The 18,676-nt window shown below is 40.4% G+C and overlaps 3 protein-coding genes across 6 annotated transcripts; all 3 read right to left on the bottom strand.

Moving 5' to 3' along the window:
• Positions 1 to 387: 387 nt before the first annotated feature.
• LOC4351836 (uncharacterized) lies at positions 388 to 5,157 on the bottom strand. Of its 3 annotated transcripts, none has more exons than XM_015762619.3 (11): positions 4,858 to 5,157; positions 4,660 to 4,773; positions 3,711 to 3,736; positions 3,359 to 3,443; positions 3,066 to 3,275; positions 2,603 to 2,725; positions 1,889 to 1,946; positions 1,724 to 1,797; positions 1,097 to 1,185; positions 942 to 1,021; positions 388 to 734 (listed from the first exon to the last, which is right to left on the bottom strand). In XM_015762619.3, the coding sequence occupies exons 2-10, from the start codon at positions 4,750 to 4,752 to the stop codon at positions 952 to 954; spliced, it is 828 nt and encodes a 275-aa protein (XP_015618105.1). In that variant the 5' UTR covers positions 4,753 to 4,773; positions 4,858 to 5,157; the 3' UTR covers positions 388 to 734; positions 942 to 951. The 3 variants fall into 3 exon arrangements, with proteins under 3 accessions (XP_015618105.1, XP_015618107.1, XP_015618106.1); XM_015762621.3 differs by having other exon boundaries at positions 952 to 1,021; XM_015762620.3 differs by having other exon boundaries at positions 4,660 to 4,770.
• A 712-nt stretch (positions 5,158 to 5,869) lies between these two features.
• Positions 5,870 to 8,855, bottom strand: LOC107277888 (protein FAR1-RELATED SEQUENCE 5-like). The gene is made up of 4 exons (XM_066306365.1): positions 6,745 to 8,855; positions 6,470 to 6,628; positions 6,257 to 6,400; positions 5,870 to 6,172 (listed from the first exon to the last, which is right to left on the bottom strand). Exons 1-2 carry the CDS (start codon positions 8,819 to 8,821, stop codon positions 6,570 to 6,572), a joined length of 2,136 nt encoding a protein of 711 aa, XP_066162462.1. The 5' UTR covers positions 8,822 to 8,855; the 3' UTR covers positions 5,870 to 6,172; positions 6,257 to 6,400; positions 6,470 to 6,569.
• A 974-nt stretch (positions 8,856 to 9,829) lies between these two features.
• LOC4351835 (adenylylsulfatase HINT3) lies at positions 9,830 to 18,332 on the bottom strand. 2 transcript variants are annotated; one of them, XR_001541750.3, is made up of 9 exons: positions 17,978 to 18,332; positions 17,743 to 17,798; positions 15,430 to 15,487; positions 14,918 to 14,984; positions 14,245 to 14,300; positions 14,070 to 14,123; positions 13,720 to 13,925; positions 12,670 to 12,976; positions 9,830 to 10,447 (listed from the first exon to the last, which is right to left on the bottom strand). XR_001541750.3 is itself a non-coding variant. In XM_015762850.3 (7 exons), the coding sequence occupies exons 1-7, from the start codon at positions 18,236 to 18,238 to the stop codon at positions 13,800 to 13,802; spliced, it is 678 nt and encodes a 225-aa protein (XP_015618336.1). In that variant the 5' UTR covers positions 18,239 to 18,332; the 3' UTR covers positions 13,391 to 13,799. The 2 variants fall into 2 exon arrangements, 1 of the variants encoding a protein (XP_015618336.1); XM_015762850.3 differs by lacking the exons at positions 9,830 to 10,447; positions 12,670 to 12,976 and having other exon boundaries at positions 13,391 to 13,925.
• Between the last annotated feature and the right edge of the window lie 344 nt (positions 18,333 to 18,676).

Here is an 18,676-nt window from a genome sequence, read left to right as displayed (position 1 = left end):
TGGCTTATATGATTTATAAGCCGGTGAATTTAATGTTTTAAATTTGGTTGAGTAATACATCTACCTTACATAAGCCAAAAAAGCTTCTATAACCTAGCTTTTGGCTTAATAGTGTTAGAGTGGCTTATGGCTTCCAAAAAGCCAAACGGAAAAGCTACATGTTTATTTAGGCTTAGACTTTTTGACTTATAAGTTGGCTTATAAGCCTAAACAAAGAGGGCCGCTTTTGGCTTAATAGTGTTAGAGTGGCTTATGGCTTCCAAAAAGCCAAACGGAAAAGCTACATGTTTATTTAGGCTTAGACTTTTTGACTTATAAGTTGGCTTATAAGCCTAAACAAAGAGGGCCTTAGGATTTAGACGAAAAGCCCAAACCGAGGCACACTTCTTACGAATACCAAAATAATGACAATTACCTCCAAGCCTCTTGCAAATATTACAAATTATATGGGGATGTTTCTATTCCATTAATCTAAGCCCATAGGATTCAAATTAGAGCCTACTAAATATTGGATACACATTTTCATTCTTCAATGTACATATAGTCTCATGAGATTGTCTGTAAACGGTCATGTAAACCCACATTTCAAGGGATGAACTACAGAGGTCAACAAGACTCCAGCTTGGGCAAGGCATCGAAAAATTATCTTGCTTGACCTCACATAAAAAGCACACGTTTGCTTCTTGACGATTGCATCTGCATGAGGGGCTGCATAGGGAAGAAGCAGGGCATGGCTGAAAATAGGAAAAGTTAGTCCACACAGATTTTTTTCCCCTCTGAATAATATGCTCATGTGTTAGGAAAACTTGAGAAAGAGCATGAGCATCTTGACACAAAAAAAAATAGAGAAGATATAATAGCACCAGGTAGATACTAGTTCCTATCATGCGCAAAAATGTGAATAAATATTTTATCACGCTTTACTGTGGAGGGCAACTTACAATTAGGTACCTAAGATGGTTTTTTCTTTTGGACAACTTTCGAAATTCGTCTTAAATTTTGACCGCCTTTCTTCATTTCCCTGAACCACAAAATATGAGGATCAGACCAGAGAATGTTTGAAGTAAAAGATAATTATAGTTCTTGTGGCACAGACCTCTGGTGCAAGAATACTATGAGATAGAACAGTGGCAAAAGTACTATTGTTAAGGCACAGAGAGCCAGGTAGAATCTGTTTGTTTGTTTCTGCACAAAAGGAAAAGTACAAAGATAAGATTTCAGATACTTTTTATTCCTTTAGCTAGTAAAAGGAGTATAGTTACACAATGAGAAATATCCAGGACCTTGGACCTGGATAAAGAAATAAAAGAGTTCTGTCCAAGTGCTATAATGATTATTTTTCATTGATCACGCATTATCTGTTCAAGTGTGAACTACAAGGGCATACATTTGGCATGTTTAAAGTGTAAATGCTATATGAAAGTATGATAACCTTAAACTGCAATACGCCACAAAAATTTTTTACAGCATACTCCAATCAAAGTTGATATTACACAAAATAAAAATATTATAAAGCTTCCACAGTCCAGAACAAGAGATGAAAAAACTGTTAACTTATTCCAAATGTTATTTGCTGATTTTTATTGGAATCAGATCCTGCTTAAAATTCATGTTTTCATATGTAGCTCAATAATGCAGCAAAAAGTTCAGAATCCTTTTTGTTTTGTGAGGAGAAACCCATAACTGAATCAATCAAAGGTTTCCAAGTTAGGAATTCTCTCACCCTGCCACCTTTGGGGAAAGGTTTAGAGCCATTCTTGCATGTGTGGGCATCACAGAATTGGCGCAAGAGAAATTCTGTGAAACAAGTTGGATAAGCAAGAAAGCTACACGAGAGTGCTATGAGGACAGATAATTAGATTCAAGTAGTGCTCAGTTGCTCACTTACCATGAAGACGGCTGGCAGATTGCCCTTGATTAATAGGAAAGCAACTATCTGCAAGGCTCTATTAGCAGAAGCAAAACTGAGTTAGATAATTTCCATCAGTAGGCCAGAAAATGCTCAATGTATATCACATCTATTGTTTAACCATAAGAACCAAGGTAGCAAACTGATTTATGAAAGATAAAGGACACAGAAAACTTCAATACCATTGCAATAATGGATTAAGGTAAATACAAATAGTGCTTATAAGTAAAGCATGTACAGCACCCATAGTCTGCTCGTTGATTAGGGGATAGATAAGCATGAAAATCTCTATCCAAAGGTCCCTCATTTTCATCTAATTAACATAACAAGTACACCAATATGCCTGCATGCATAATCTGGTGCTTCTCAACAAGATCACAGCGCAGAACAATATTAGTTTCAAAGGAAAAAATATGTCACATAAGATGAGAATAGCTAAAGACAAAAGTTATAACATATCAATGATGTGTAGTTTATCTAATGCAATCCTCGATATGTAGAGCAGGAAATGGGAATAGTAATATTTACACACAAACAGTCCAAGATAAAAACAAAATGCAAATTAGTAATAGCAGAACATGAATATGCTTCTTGATATGCTATATGAATATAATGAAATCAAACAAATAAATGGATTTAGAATGTCCCCGGAAAAAAATGGATTTAGAATGGTTAAAACAAAAGGATAAGAACCTCACAAAGATGACGATTCCTTGCAGCTGCAGTTGCACTGCATTTACTCTTTGGTTTCTTAAACTCCAACATCAGATCACAGTGAAGTGCTCCACATAGATCAGCCAAGCATCTTCCTTGACTCTAAAGGAGATAGTGTAACAATCAGCATTTCTAAGCATGGCCAATCATAATGAAGAAACAAAAATAGATTAAACAAGTTAGATCTGCACTAGGAGATGCATTGCCAAGAAAATCCCACAGAAGACTGTCTCGTGTAAATAGTTATAAATGGAACTTCGAAGAGCCTTGAATTTGTTATTTTCTCAATTAATGAGGAAGGGAAAGAATATAATCACACTTGTGGCAGAAACCACACAGGCTACACCAATACTATCAAAGAAAGAAAGCAGATATGAAACTAGTACAAGTGATTTATGGAACGGATGATTGAAAGTCTCATGCAAATCGGTAAGAATCATACATTATCCACAAGATTATTGTGCCGATTGTGAAAATGCTGATCAAGGAACTTCTCTGCTCGGAAGGCTTTCTTGCAGAAACCACAGCGCCATTCATTTATATCAAAGTGAATCTTATGCTGCTCCTGTTCCCGAAACATGTCATTACCAGGATGAAGTCTACATTTGCTTGGGAGTTCATATTTCTCTTTTTCCACAAAGGGCATCAAATACTGCATAGAAAGGAAATGTTAATCTGTCATATTATTATAGAGGCACCAATGCACTGGGCATTTTCATGTTACACATGCTTTACCTCATCAATAGCTTTCCAAGCTGCACGGCTTCTTTCCCTTGAGCAATGCACTTGATTTGTGTGTTCATGTGACATAAGAAGAGTTCTAGAATCAAGTTAAAAGGACAGAGGGTCATGAGTCAAGCAAGAGCGTTTCCAATTTCCATTAAGGCTCCAAGGAATGAACTACTTTAGGAATTAAGAGGACCTAATCTCGGCAAGGATCTTGCTTGTAGTGTCATGCCTTGAAAAGGCAAGGTACAATTTTGGGAGGGACTAGGTGAGGGTCTTATTTTAGAATTTAGACTGGCATGTATAAAATAAAACATTAAATAACATATTTCCCTCCATATGAGTTTGTGAGCTTAAGTACCTGGATCCAGCAGCTTCATGAAATTCCTATAGCACAAAAGGAATATTCAGATTAGCTAGAATAAGGGAATTAGGTGTTCATCTTAAAATCAAAGAGAATTTTCTAGTAGATATAGCAGCAAATTGTAATTTGCACTGTAACAAAGTAAAGATTTACTTATTTCGTGTTTATCATGAGAAGCATGCATATTCATATCCTGAAATGTCATTTGCTTATCAGCTAATACAAATAACAGTGTGCTGCTTTCTAATAGAATGTAGCCATTGCAAGTATATGCAACAACTCAAAGGAAGTGATGATTGAACATAGGATGGTATATCAAATAATTGATGGCAGTACGCTGCACACCTACCATAAGAACTTAACTTCACATAAAAAACATGCCTACTCAACATGCACACCATTAGTATCAACATTTTACTGAAATAACTAGTAGCAGGGACACCAGAGAAACGTTTACATGCAACAGCTCTCCTTTTTGTTTTGCATAAAAATACTACTATAATAAATTACCACGGCGAATTTCCATCTCACAATCAATCGTTGCAAGAAACCACGACGGACATCACAAAGCAAATTATACAAGGAAAACAAGTCAGGTAAGCAAATCATATCAACATAGGCAAGCTTGCAATGTTCCCTTTAGGCATGAAGCAAGACAAAGAACAAATCTGCAGATAGACTAGCTGATGCGGACCCAACGCCAATTAATTCTCTTAATGGAATGAATGACACCGTCTCACGTAATGCTCACAAGTTGAGCCCAAGCTCAGAATGTTGAATCATTTCATTTATACTTATCAAATCAAAGTAACCTAAAGCTTAATTCTACATACAAAAGAAAAAACACCTCTTCTGCACCCTGAAATAACAGGAACTGAACGTACGGATCTCTAATTCAGCAAGCAAGAAGACTACCGATCCAATCCAGCACAAGATAGATATATACCTGGTGTGATGCCGCCGCAACAGCTAAAAGGCAGGAAGCGAAGAGGACGAGGTAGGCGGCGGAGCGAGAGCGACCACCCTCCCGCCTCGGCATCCTCCAAGCTTCTACAACCTTCTGGAGAATAATCGGAGGGGACCTCAGGTACTTGTTCTCACTGTGATTCGAACTGAAAAATCATGCAGGAGAGGACTTCCTTACCAGAAAAAAGGGGAAATCACTCACTCCGAGCTATCTTGGATGGATCTCCCGCTCCACCCCACCCCAAGTCCAGTGCAGCAGAGGGGAGTAGGGGACTGTCTGGAGAGGAAGAGAGGGAGGGGGAGCTGCGGGCTTCGATTCGAAGCGGCGGAGGCAGCCAGGTCAGGCGAGCGTGCTCCGGCGGGAGGATCGCCGGCGGCCGGCGGCGCGAGCGAGAGAGGCGGAGACGGTGGAGGGGAGGAATCAGCTCCTCTGACTTCAGCCCTCACGACGGCAGAGAGCAGTCGAGGTCATCCAGCCGTCCACGTTCGATCGAACCGTCCGCCCAAAAAGCGCACGGCCGCGTCGTGAGTCTGGGCCAAGGCCGGCCCAACAAGCCCCGTCCCCGTTTGGCCGCCGCCATCGCCCAGCCGTGCTCGTACTCCTCGTCTGGCCGCCGCCATCGCCGTCATTCTTGTCCCCCGCGCCGCCCTCGCTCTCGCCGTCGTGCTCGTCCTCCTCGCCGCCCGCGCTCTCACCGTCAGGCTGCAGTACTCAGCTGAGGAGATGGGGACCGGAAGGTGTGCAAGATGCAGCGCTTGGTCACGGCCACGGCGCACCGGTGCCACGAGCTCGATGTGCGTGTGCCGAGCTCGAGCAGGCCATGCGCCGCGACAGGCAGCGCGCGGCGAATGGAGGAGGGGAGCGAGTGGAGGAACATAGCGGCCTCCTCGGCAGTCAGGGAGAGGAGGAACTCCTCCTCGCCGTCTCTCAGCAGCGAGTGAGTGGAGGAACACAGCGGCCTCCTCTTCAGCTCCTTAATGCTGCGTCCAGGAGTGTTGCTTTGTTGTATGTCAAACCGAATGGCATTCTGGAGATACTGAATGTGCAGTTATTAGAATGATAGATTGTTCTTTACACAGGCAGCAGACCACTTGTTCTGAAAAATGGGGTTGCATGTGTTCTGTAATTTGTATAGAAAGCAAAAAAACTTTGTAAATTGTTTGTAGTGAGAATGGCTTGTCCAACAAAATGATGAAATGGCCATTTGTAACTTATCACTGCAATGAAATTATGTTCCAATTCTGGGCATATGGCCTGTTCAAGAGAACCAACAGTTTTTGTCCCCCAAAATGCTTGCTATCTGCTGTCCAGTACCAAGTGTATATGACATACTAAACTGTACACACTAACCACAGGCGTGTGCATTCAGTTAATAAAAAAGACTGAAGGTGCTCATTGATCCGGCATAGCGTCGTCCTTTCAGAAGAGCCTTGCCATCAGAATCCTCTTCCAAGTGCTCAACACCAATCATGTCATCCCCTGCGTTCAGCACCTGTTGGCAGTGGTGAATGGGGGCATCTGCACATGTTCAGTAACAAACAAGGGAGGTACAACCAATGGATGCATAAATGCTCACCTTGCCCAAAAGATCAAGCTGTTCATCAAGCGTGCCAAAAGAACAATCTCGGCAGGTGCCGCAGCCCGCAGAGACCAAAAGCCTATTCACCAAAACCAAACTCCATTGCTAGAATTCAACATCAAGATCATCGACGGTTGCTCCCTGAAAAATTAAAGAAAATTTAAACTCTGTCGATGTTAATACTAATGGATCATAGCTTCGAAATATTACCGTCAATAGTTGAGAGAAGGTGTTGATGGCCATGTATGGTTCAGACATTTCTTCCATGGGCAAAGAGGTACTAGGATATATATTTTGCCCTGCTGGATTGTCATGTACTGATGCTTCTTTTCCCTTTTTCTTGCCTCCCGTCTTTGCAGTCTTTTGTTCCTTCAAATAAAAGAAATAAAACTGAGCATGTTCCCATTGAACAGTGAAAGAGAAACAAATATACTTTGAATACTGAACATGTTCACATACCTTTGAACCTTTTTTCTTTCTCTTACCTCCCTTGTTACTTCCATTATTTGTGGACTTGTGCAGCTTATCAAGCCAATTTTTTTTGCGCTTTGAGGTTTTTGTTTCCACCTCCTTTTTCTTTAGGCGAGCTGTACTCACCAAGTCACTTGGAGGAGTAATATCAGTGGGACCTAGAGCTATGGTATCAGTAAATCCATTGATTTCTTCTTCAACTTGCTTGGTAAGGATATCAAGTGCGTTGTTTACTAACAAGGTAGACCCTGGATGGCTGGCAGCTCGAAGTGCCAAATTGAGAAATTTGCGGGTCATATCTTTGTAGCGAAGCATCTCATTTAATCTTGGGTTCTCTATAATACTTCGTCCATGGTTATCTTGTACTGTCCCACTACGTGCTCCACGTGTCCATCGCTTCAGTACATATTGTGATGGGAGAGATTTTATATTCATCAAATCAAGGACTTTTAAAGCATGTGCACACAATATTCCAGTTCTACTGAACATCCCACAGCCGCATGTACTAGTTTGCTCTAAAGGATCACCAACAACTTTGTACTCCTTCTCAAAGGTACAATTTTCATCTAGACTGCCAATTGCCACAAGATAGCAATTGTTGCCTTCCAATGCCGTGGTGCATGCTACCATGGATCTTTCATATTCAGCTTGAAAAGCTTCGAATATGATTGGTGTGTATAGCTTGCTAGCTTGGATTAGCATAGGTGTCCTCATTTTTATTCTGGGTATTTTCTTCCTTGATTCAAATTCAGCATTTAGCTCATTTTCTCTTTTATCTTCCACCACCCTTTCAAAATGTTGAAGAAATCGAATGATATCAAAATCAGATTTGAAATGCCTCTTGAGTTCACTATTTACACTCTCACTTAACTGTGTACTTCTCATACCTAATGTGAACACATCCTTCATGTAACATTCAGCCCATTTTTCTTTCACCTTGTATATACTATCCAACCAACTTTGCTTGCTCGCCTTTGCCCTTATGGTGCTAAATGCTTGTTCAAATGTTTCCTCATCTTCGTACTCAAACATACATGCACTAAAATCTGTGAGAATACTTTGTTCTTCCTCGTTGTCTTCGGCAGTCTGTTTGGGAGAATTACTGGATTCTTCATCCTCGAGTTCAGCTACATGTTTAACAGCATTCTGCATGATATGGAAAGTGCACAAACCATGCCATGATTCTAAAAACACTTTCTTAATTGCTTTTCCCATTGCAGAATCCTGATCAGTATAGATTGTTTTAGGTTGCTTGCCATTATGTGCTTTTAGGAAGGTCTCAAATAACCACTTGAAGGACTCATATGTCTCATCATACAGTAGAACAGCACCAAAAACCATTGTTTCCCTAAACTGATTGAACCCAACAAATACACCAAAAGGCCTACTTTCCTTGTTTGTTCCAAAAGTAGTGTCAAAACTGACAACATCACCAAAATATGCATAGTCAGTGAGCATTTTAGCATCAACCCAGAATATGTTTGCTATTTGCTCCTCACTATCCATCTGCAATGCATATTGAAATGATGGGTTCTTAGCAATTTTATCTTGAAAATGCATGAGCATGCTTCCTGCTTGACCATATACCATCTCTCGTTGGCGTTTGCCCTGTAAATAATTCTTGTGGTCACGGAGAGTGTAATTGAGATTAAGTGAGCCACCAACTTGGATACTAGCCAACTGATGTGCTGCTTTGGGCCCAATGCCCGCATCGTCAGCTGTCTCAATTTCAAAACCTTGTAACTCTGAAATTTTCCTTTGAGACACCATCAAGTGCGAGGTTTCTGGCAATTGAAGGATGTGATTGTGTTCCAAAACTAGATCAGCCACTTTATAATTCCCTTTCTCCTGATCTAGCACAACACCCATGCGAACTTGACAATCGGTTCTCGTTTCAGCTCTTGGACACTTTGTTAGATGATCCCTTTTATCCTCCTTTCTATGACCCTCATTTGCACAAACATATCTGCATGACCTAACCTTTCCATCTGATTTCCTTTTGTTTGAGTACCTTTTTCTAACCTCGAAACCTTTTTGACCACCATAGCTAACCCAAAACATCCAAGCCTCATCAACAGTATTGAATTCCATGCCAACTTCAGGTAACAAACTAGGTAGCACACCCACTCTACAGGAACAAAAAAAATGATTTGGTGGTCATCGAACAAGTAAAATCTACCCGATCATGGTGAAAAAAGTAACAACCATAGCTTTACAGACCTGTTTTCTTCCATCTTAAATATGCAGATTTTGCTGGAGGCTTCTTTGATGAATTATTCCAACACTGTCTAATGGAGGAGGTGGAAGACAATCACATAATTTGCTGAAAAAAAGGAAGAGAAGAGGCCATATTACTTCACCTGTGCTTGATCAACGGTGGAATCCGTGCTGAAAAAAAAGGAAGAGAAGGGTTCAGATGATCGCCTGGCGCTGTGGCCTCGTTTGGCGCCAAAAAGGCGAGTGCGGCCGCCAAAACGCATCTGTTCGCGGTAAAAAGGAATAGGAGCGAGACAGACGGCGCTGGAGGACGAGGCTTGTTGGGCCGGCCTTGGCCCAGACTCACAACGCGGCCGTGCGCTTTTTGGGCGGACGGTTCGATCAAACGTGGACGGCTGGATGACCTCGGCTGCTCTCTGCCGTCGTGAGGGCTGAAGTCAGAGGAGCTGATTCCGGAGGGGAGGGGGGATCTTTGGGGGTTTGGATTCCGATTCCTTGTTGTTGTGCAGTTGTAGCTCAACTGCAGCTTGGGCAGTTGGGTCACAGAACCACACGATCTGAAACGGGCGGCCCAGATTAAGGGCATGTTTGGCAGGGAGCTGCAGAGCCCAACGGGGCCCTCGTTTGGCTTATTTAGGGAATATTTGCAAACGAAAATAATCTGTGAATAAAATTTTCATATGTGTGTTCTCGGTGGTTTAAAAGCAAAGGCTGAAAAATAAACTACGATGAAAAAACCCTAAAATGAACTCTAAATTTAAAGTTAAAAATTAAAATTTTGTCTTATAAGCATAAACGAAATGATAAAGTTGTAAAGCTTTAAAGAAAAGTTTAATTGGACCCATATCATTACAAATATGCCATATTAAAATTCATGCAAAATTAAAACCATGCCATCGCCATCACGTTTTCCGTCATCATATATACCAAAATACATCTAGAAGTGGGACCAACAAAGTCAGCTCTATCTTTTTCCTCCACCAACCTATCCTCTTTATTCCCCATCTCTCTTCACCTTGTTTTTAAATGCGGTGCCCAGCGAAGAGGGTGTGCCTCTATGTCATCGTCAGCGACCAAACACTTGTCAGTCCAGATCCAATTGCCCCACCACCCAAGCCAAGCCAAGTAAAAGCTGCAGAAACACACAAACATGGTACATGGTACACCGGAGACAGGTGCACGAATGGTGGTCGCAGCTGCTATCCGTCCCCGCGGAAGTAGGCCTGCCTGACCATGAACATCCCCATGGGGGCACGCATCACCGGCCAGTACGACCCGCGCGCACCTCCACGACCACCGCTCGTCACCACACGGCGCCACCCATGCCGCGAGGAATGCTCTTGCCGCGTCGGCTCTCCCTCCCTCCCGCGTTGGCTCTCCCTCTGTGACCAGATGCCACCACCGTGAGCATGAGGACGATGCCGACGTCAGGCAGCACCACCATGATGATGGTTGTTTCCCTCTCTGCGTAGCTCAATCTTAGGGGTTTAGTAAAATTTGCTAAAAAAAAGAGAAAGAGAGTAGAATGAGATGAAATAATCTGAAAAAAGAAATATGGAGGAGACTCAACTCATATAATTATATTTAGAAGTTAGATTCATATCAAATAAACCCTAAGTTAACGGTTGACTATTAACGCGGCCATCTTGCACTGGTCATAAGCAAATTCAGAGATCAGTCACGAGAGAAAATAAATTACAATGTAAGGCCCTGTTTAGTTCCCACACATAAATTTTATACTCCATCACATCGAACATTTGAATACCTGCATGAAATAGTAATTATAAGGCTTAAAAAATAACTAATTGCACAGATTGCGACTAATTTGCGAGACAAATCTTTTAATCCTAATTGCTCCATGATTTGACAATGTGGTGCTACAATAAACATTTACTAATGATGGATTAATTAGGCTTAATAAATTCTTCTCGCGGTTTACTAACGGATTCTATAATTAGTTTTTTTTATTAGTGCCCGAATACTCAGTACGACACCCTATATAATACCCGATGTGACACACAAAAACTTTACATCCCTATATCTAAACACCCCCTAAATACCATCTGCATTTACTTTGCATCATAACCAATGCTAAAAGATCAGCCATAACAATTATGTACAGCATATTAAAAACAGAGAGATTTGGAGGGAGACGGTTTTGGTAGATGAAAGAGGGAATTGCGATAGTGGATATGAAGAGGAAATTATGAGAGCGGACGTTCCTTTTAGAAGAGTAGAGTCCAAATATACTCTTGAACAAGTAAGCGTAACAGTGGAGTACTATGGTGGTGAACTTAATGGAGTAAGTTATTTTTAAGAAGAATTTTTTTTAGAAGAGGAGTTCTATGGTGGCGAAATTGGAGTGAGTTATTTTAAGAAGAAATTTTTAGAATAGTAGAATCTAAATATAGTATTGAACAAGTAGACGTAATAGAAGTTCTATGATGGCGAAGTTAATGCAGTAAGTTATTTTTAAGTAGAAAATATGTGCGTGTTAAGGATTGAACATGGAATTTTGAGGTTGAAAACACACATTTTTTGCCACTGCACTATCAAGTATATAACTCCAGCATATCAACTATGTCCAGCACTTTAAATCCTCTTCCATGACAAATCTGCGTTATCTAAAAAAATCAAGCAAGTTTTTGTTGAGCCTCACACAAGGCTGCGTTATCTTTAAAAAAAAAAAAGCAAGTCTTTTGAGCATTATTAAGCTCTCACGCAGGGCACTAAAGCTCTGTTCGTTTTTGCTTTTAGCGCCATATTTTTCGAACTACTAAATGAAAAAAATATTTTATATATGTTTTTCTAACAAATAAAATAAATTATTTTTAAGTTTATAATAGTTAATACGGATGTCCGTGCCACCCATTACCTCATCTATTCCGATGTTTTAATGCGCCCTAAGGCTCATAGTGCTACACTATTGTATTATATTTTTCTCAATATATTAATTATGTCATCCCTAGTGTATTTTTAAGTCTTAAAAGGGTATCCATGATGGTGCCAAATCATCTCATACCGTATTATTCACTTATGGCGATAGACTATTGGATGTTTTTTTTTGATTGAGGTAAATGTAAATAGTATGGTGCATTTGTCAGCTATTAACACTTTTGGATCTAAAATGAACAAGTGATATGATAATGTTATAGGGAATCACTTTGTTTTTCAAACGTAAACAGAAGATATAAAGTGTCCACTAGTACGAGCCAACCCTAATGTAAGTGATCAACACACCCCATTAGGAATGCAGAGTACCCACCTTTATCACTGTTCATTTCATGCTTTGAATCACTATATCTAACTTAGGGTGTGTTTAGTTCACGCCAAAATTGGAGGTTTGGTTGAAATTGGAACGATGTGATGGAAAAGTTGGAAATTTATGTGTGTAGAAAGTTTTGATGTGATGGAAAAATTAAAAGTTTAAAGAAAAATTTTACAACTAAATACGGCCTTACTTTACTGTCCTTCCGGTGTCGTAATGCAGAGGATTCAGATCCATTATGTCTTGTGTTTAGTATTTAGGAAAAGTTACGGAGTCTATTTACAATCACTTTTTTTTTCTAAAAAAGGTGCTAGATTGTAAAAAAATTGTACAACCGTTTTACCGCTGCTGACATGATTGTATGGTTAGCCTTTGTTGGTTTGTTATTTTTTTTTTATGTAAGCCTTTGTTGGTTTGTTGACAAATGACAACTATCTGCAGGTATCGAACTTACCGAAGCTGTAGGGGTAAACGATAGAAGTGATTTCACACTCCAAGAGGCAAATTTCGTGCTGCAGTAATGCTTGCAACAGGGTCGACAGGTGCATCCATCTTGTTGCAGTACGCCAGTACCCACTCCATGAGTGAAGAAAAATCACCTCTCAAAGAGCTCTCCACTCTCCAGAGCGACAACAGGAGGAACAAAGACTACACCTACAAAATCAAGAAAGAGATTTTCTCTCCCTCTCTCTCTTGGCTTGGAACTGTGGACTCATTCTTCATTCTTCAATGGCCAATGGAATTTGTTGGATAGGAAGAACCTACACCAGAAAAAAAAATAAAACCTTTTGAATCAAGAGTGAAGCAGCATATTTAAGGTACGCTTTATGCTTCTACTCCCTTCATTTCATATTCTAGCATTGCCCACATTCATATAGATATTAATGAATCTAAACACATATATCTAGATTCATTAACATCTATATAAATATGGGCAATGCTAGAAAGTCTTATAATATGAAACGGAGGAAGTACTTAGTTTTAATGATTAAAAGCAACAAGCCCGAGTTGACCAAAACAATGAAAGAGCTATCAACTAATTCTAAATTAAGTTCTAAAATTCAAAATTATCTACCAAAACGAGTAGTTGAGAACTTTCTGTTCAAAAGAAGAAAAAAAAAGAACACATGAAAATATCAGAGCATATGGATGCCATTTGGCAACTGCAACAATGCTTAAGAACAAAACGGCTAGTGATTCAATATCCCACCAAATGTACGCCTTATATTCATCCATCTTCCATATGTTCAAAAAAAAAAAGATCAAAACATTGTGCAGGTGGGAACAACCCACGATTCACCACCGGCCGGCCCAGGTTTGCCAGTTCTTCGCTTCCATGAAACCACAGAGCTAAAGCCTACCAAGTTTAACAAGCCCAATTTTACTATTTTTTTTTTCACATGAAGTGTTCAGATCACTAGCAAGTTTCTGCCATTTGGCTTTTCTAGGATGATTACTTAGCCAGTTAGTATCAAAATTTTGAAGCATGAGGTACAAACTATACATCAACTCATCTCGCAGCAGTGCTCTTCAAGATGACTGAGAGAAGCAGAAAATAAGCCTGTTGACTTGGTTATCTACTTCTTAGAGTTCCTTCGGTATCGTTGACCCTTCAGCGCTGTCATCCTGAGGTGGGAAGAGTAGTTCCTTGATGCCGCTAACAAGATCTTTGGTTTCCTGGTTGTGCTTGATAGAGTTCCTTTCATAAGTCTGCAGTGTATTCACAATTCCAGCACATCAACACAAACTTCGGCAACAATTTCAACTATCATTAGGTACAATTCAAACAGGCATGCAGCTATTTTGATAACTCGCGAGACATATGTAGATATTGAGTATATAATTACTGAGTACCTCTGAAGACCACAAGTTATCGCCTTTTCTACGGGGAATGAGGTGAACATGAGTCTGCAATAATACATTTCTCTTAGAAAACTTGATATGCACAGACAGACATTCTACATTGAGAAGCTTAATTAGACAAAACATCTAGGGTGGGCAATTATAGAAAGTATGATGTTTTACTCACGTGAAAAATAACCTGCCCTGCTACCTTTCCATTGTTGACAAGCACATTGAATGCATCTGTACATGTTACAAAGATTTTATAAGTCAAAGCAAAGTAATATATGTTGGCGTAAAGTAGAAAAATATTTTGGCATATACAAGGGAATCAAACACAGTCCAACACAAGGGAACTATGTCTCATCTGGCACATATAAATATATCCTCAACATCAAGGAGACAAGGGTTTAACCCAAAAAATAGAATGAATGGGATCAGTTCTAGCATTTTTGTTTCTAATATATATGATATTCAGTTTTAGATTGCTTGAAAGGTCAACTTGAGAAGGAAGAAACATAGAATATGAGTTATCTAATTTATTTATGTACAAAATGCCACAAACAAGACTACATTCATCATTGCACTGCTAATATAGTAGTAATGTATAGTCTAACAAATATTTAACATGTAGGTGGACAATGGGAAACTTGGAAAGGTCCCGCACAGACAATACTTACAAGACAAAATGGGGCAGAAAGATAAAGATAGAGCTCAGAAGATTTTCTACATAGTTTTATTAAACTACTTTACACGAGCAAAGCCACTTTTGGCATTCTTTAGTGCCATCAGAGGACAGTGCAAAACACCAGCATAATTGTCCTAACAATTGCAAAGTTGTAGGCTTGTAGTGCACATACCACATTGAGTAGCCTTCACGATTGCACTGGAAATAAGTGGGAGTTTACAACATATAGCTGCTATTACCTGTATTTTTTTTTAAAAAAAAAATCAAACCAGAGAAATTTCCCAGTTGTGTCAAGTAGAGGTAAAGCAAAACAAGCAGCATGCAATTTCTAATGACTCCTATCGTGCAATGTTTACTAATTACTATCAAACACAGAGTAGACAACAAATGGAATGAAACATATAATGCTTTTATAGGGGTTACAAGTAATTACTGAGAAGAGAATATGCCCCAATACAAGATAATAATTTAACTTCATAGGGGTTTGCTAATATTATCAATAAAAAAAAGTGGTCAAAGTTGTATTTTGAAGACTGTTCCATGTCCAAAAAGACATGTTCTCGTGGCCAGAATGGGTATATGGTAATCTGCAAAATCTCTGTCCTATAAATTTTGTTAAAATGTAAATGTTCATGTACGGTCTGCATAACTATCAAGATCATTGTCATCATAACCAAAACTTACAGATGGCGGTGTTGCCTGTAGTGATGGAAAGTGACGTTTTGGAATGATCAGTGAATGCCTACAATTGTAAACAGAAAGGACTGATCATGAGTTAAGCGCAAAAGCATCTTGGCATGTGAAAAGGAACCAATTCGTTAAATCTCAGATAGAAATACTATATAAGGGTAGATTCAATGCAGAAATTATTTAATCAGTCAGTTGGCCCAAGCTGCCCAGAGTTGCCGCATTATTCAAAAATACTTTGGAACTAATTCACCACATTTTATGCAATCTATATTCAATTTGTAATAGTTTCTATTAACTTTTGTTCTGTTCTGTCAAAAACAGGCATTAGAACATAAATCTGCAACCAGTATCAGAATCACAACAATGCAAACTTTTCTTCATAAAACTGATATATCAGCTCTTCCATTTCGTAGTTTAAGTATTAAAGACTAAAGAGTGTTAAAGAGGTCAAGACAAGAAAGGACCGAGAGACAACTAGTAGAGCAGCCGAAGAGGATGGCTTGAGGAGGGAAGCAAGAATAACATCCATTAAGCAAAGGCTATGACAACAGAGGTCTGAAACTACAGCTCTCAGTGAGGCACAGACATTTTTATCATTCTGACTCTGATATTCTATCTCTAAGCACAATTATTAGGTTAACATGAAAAACATCACTGGTTCTTCCATGATTGGCTTCCCAATCCTTCAAATTTACCCCTAAATATTCAGTTTGGCTTCAATTTGGACTAGGGATTGACCCAGCAATATGGCCGATCATCTCATCCCCACAATGATCATACAGCAAGCCACATCAACAGCAAACTGGCCAAAAAAAAGCTATGTTGTACACCACTATCAAATAGGTAAATTGAGGTTTCAGCGAGCAGAACCATTATCTTGTTCTTTTAAGTTTTATAAGCAAAGTAGCTATGATTGCAAATACAATAAAATATTTGACCAATACTGATGCAACTTTAAACTTTATTATTTCCCATTTTTAAACGGTCTTAATACTAGGGACCATGATATGACCAATGGACCATCATACTAGACTAACTGGCAACAAACATTTGGTGGCATCAAGCACATGCTCAAATTCGATTGATGAAAAATGACATTCACATTTCCAATAATTTTGGGGAAAAACATGCAAATTCATTTCTCACAAAGGGATCTTTACATCAAGATTAAGATGGCATACAGACTACAAAACATTAGTTCCTTCACAATTTTACAAACTGCAAAAGCAGAAAAAAATGGTTGATGTAGTAAGTATTTAAATTTTCCAACAGATCAAATAATCATGCCCAGACATCCAGCAGTCGTATTTTACATTGATCATTAATGATGTCAAACAAATGCAACATCTTAAATGTCTCATACTTATTGAACACATGAATGTAAAGCACCCCAATACAGCATAGAGTATGCACATCCAAGCAGAACCAGGAGTTAATCATGTTGACCTGACGCACTATGTTAAATTTGTACTCTCTCCGGTTTCATTTTAATTGACGTTTTGGACAATGACACGGTCTACAAGATATATCTTTAACTTTATTTTTCTACTATAATATATATAATAAATAAATGCATGTTTACTTTTATTATAGTGCTTTAAAAGACAAATCTATATATGTTGTTCTAGTTCCTTTAAACTAAATATTTTTAAAGTTATTGATGGACAAAGTTATAAAAGTTTGACCTCAACCTTGTCCAAAACGTTAATTAATATGGAACCGGAGGGAGTAATGAACTAGTAAAAGCATCAATGGCATGCAATTTACTGAACTACCAAAAACCAAAACCACCATACCGGACCAGTAGCAATATTACAGCATTGGGAGATGTACAATTCAATTTCATCAACTGAAAATGAGTACAAGACGTAACTATGCAACCATCACACAATTGATGCATGGTATAACGTGTTGCCACGTGTGCCTTGCATACTTCAACAACATGGAAAATATGGAGTATTATTATTTTTTGTTCAACCCACCACATTAGTGAAATGAAAAAAAAAACAAAGTGCCATCTATATTGCGCACATGAAGAATACATGCAGCACATAATCCAACACAATGGAGAAGTTAGCGACGTACCATGCAGGCATGCACAAATCACAAATGCACGATCAGTTTATTCATCCAAACGGAATCTAGCACTTATTCATTCATGCCTACTCATCGGCGACACAATCAAAGGTGTTAAAACTCAACCAAATTTCACTAGAAATTTAACAAGAGAGACAAAACGAGTCATGGATTTTAAAAGTTGCAGAGACGAAATCGAGAGCGAGGACACGCAACTAGCTAGCGCCTTACCCAGTGCTCAGTGGTTTGGTGTCCAGGATGCACAAGCACACATCGTCCTCGTAGAGCTGCAACCACACAAAAACACCAAAACGATTAGTGACGCGAAAGAAAAAATGTTGATGCGCAGAGAAGGTGAGAGCCTTCACCGCACGAAATGGCGGAGAAACGCGAATTGAAGAAGCAGAGAAACCCGAGACCAGAGCAGGGACGGTGACTGAGCAGCTGCGCTGCGCGTGAGTAGTACCTTGTAGGCTGGCTTGTTGCCCTTCACGATCTCGCAGAACACGCAGCGCTGGCCTCCCGAGGTCTCCCCGCTCCCGTCGGCGGCGCAGGGAGACGCGGCGAGGCCGCCCGTTCCCTCCGCCTCCCGCACCCGCAGGTCGTGGTGGTGGTGGTGGTGGTTGCCCCGCCGCGCGGCCGGCGGCGCGCACGGGCGGAGGTGGGAGAGGAGCACCCCGAGGCGCCGCTCCTGCACCGGCGCCCCCGAGCTCACCGGCGGCGACATGGGGCGCGGCGGAGGCGGCGGCGGCGCGCGCCCGTGTGCTTTGGAGTTCGTGCGCGGCGCGAGGAGAGAGAGAGAGAGAGAGAGAGAGCGTGGTTGCTTCCTCGTGTGTGTGGTCTCTGCGTTTTATCCGGAAGCGTGGGGCCGTGTGGGCCACGTGGGCCCCACGGATATGTCACTGACAGGTGGGTCCAGGAAGTGTTTGATCGGCCTCCTGGGCCGCCTGGTGACCTGGTCGGGCCCACCGGGGTTTGTCTGGTGCTGCGGAGGCAGAGAGTTCGCGGGGGTGATACGTGTTACTGCCACTGACATGTGGGGTCAGTTTTGTGGAGGTGGGGTCCACTGCCAGTGAGGTTGCGTGCTTTTTTGAGTGGGGACCATGCGCTGTTGCGGAAGACGCCAGTAGCGGTTGCAAAGCGTGACGTGGAATACGGGATACTA

This window comes from Oryza sativa, chromosome 12, assembly GCF_034140825.1.
Source record: "Oryza sativa Japonica Group chromosome 12, ASM3414082v1".
Lineage (NCBI taxonomy): Eukaryota > Viridiplantae > Streptophyta > Magnoliopsida > Poales > Poaceae > Oryza > Oryza sativa.
The sequence above is the reverse complement of the archived record's forward strand: the minus strand, read 5'-3'. Positions and strand labels throughout refer to the sequence as shown.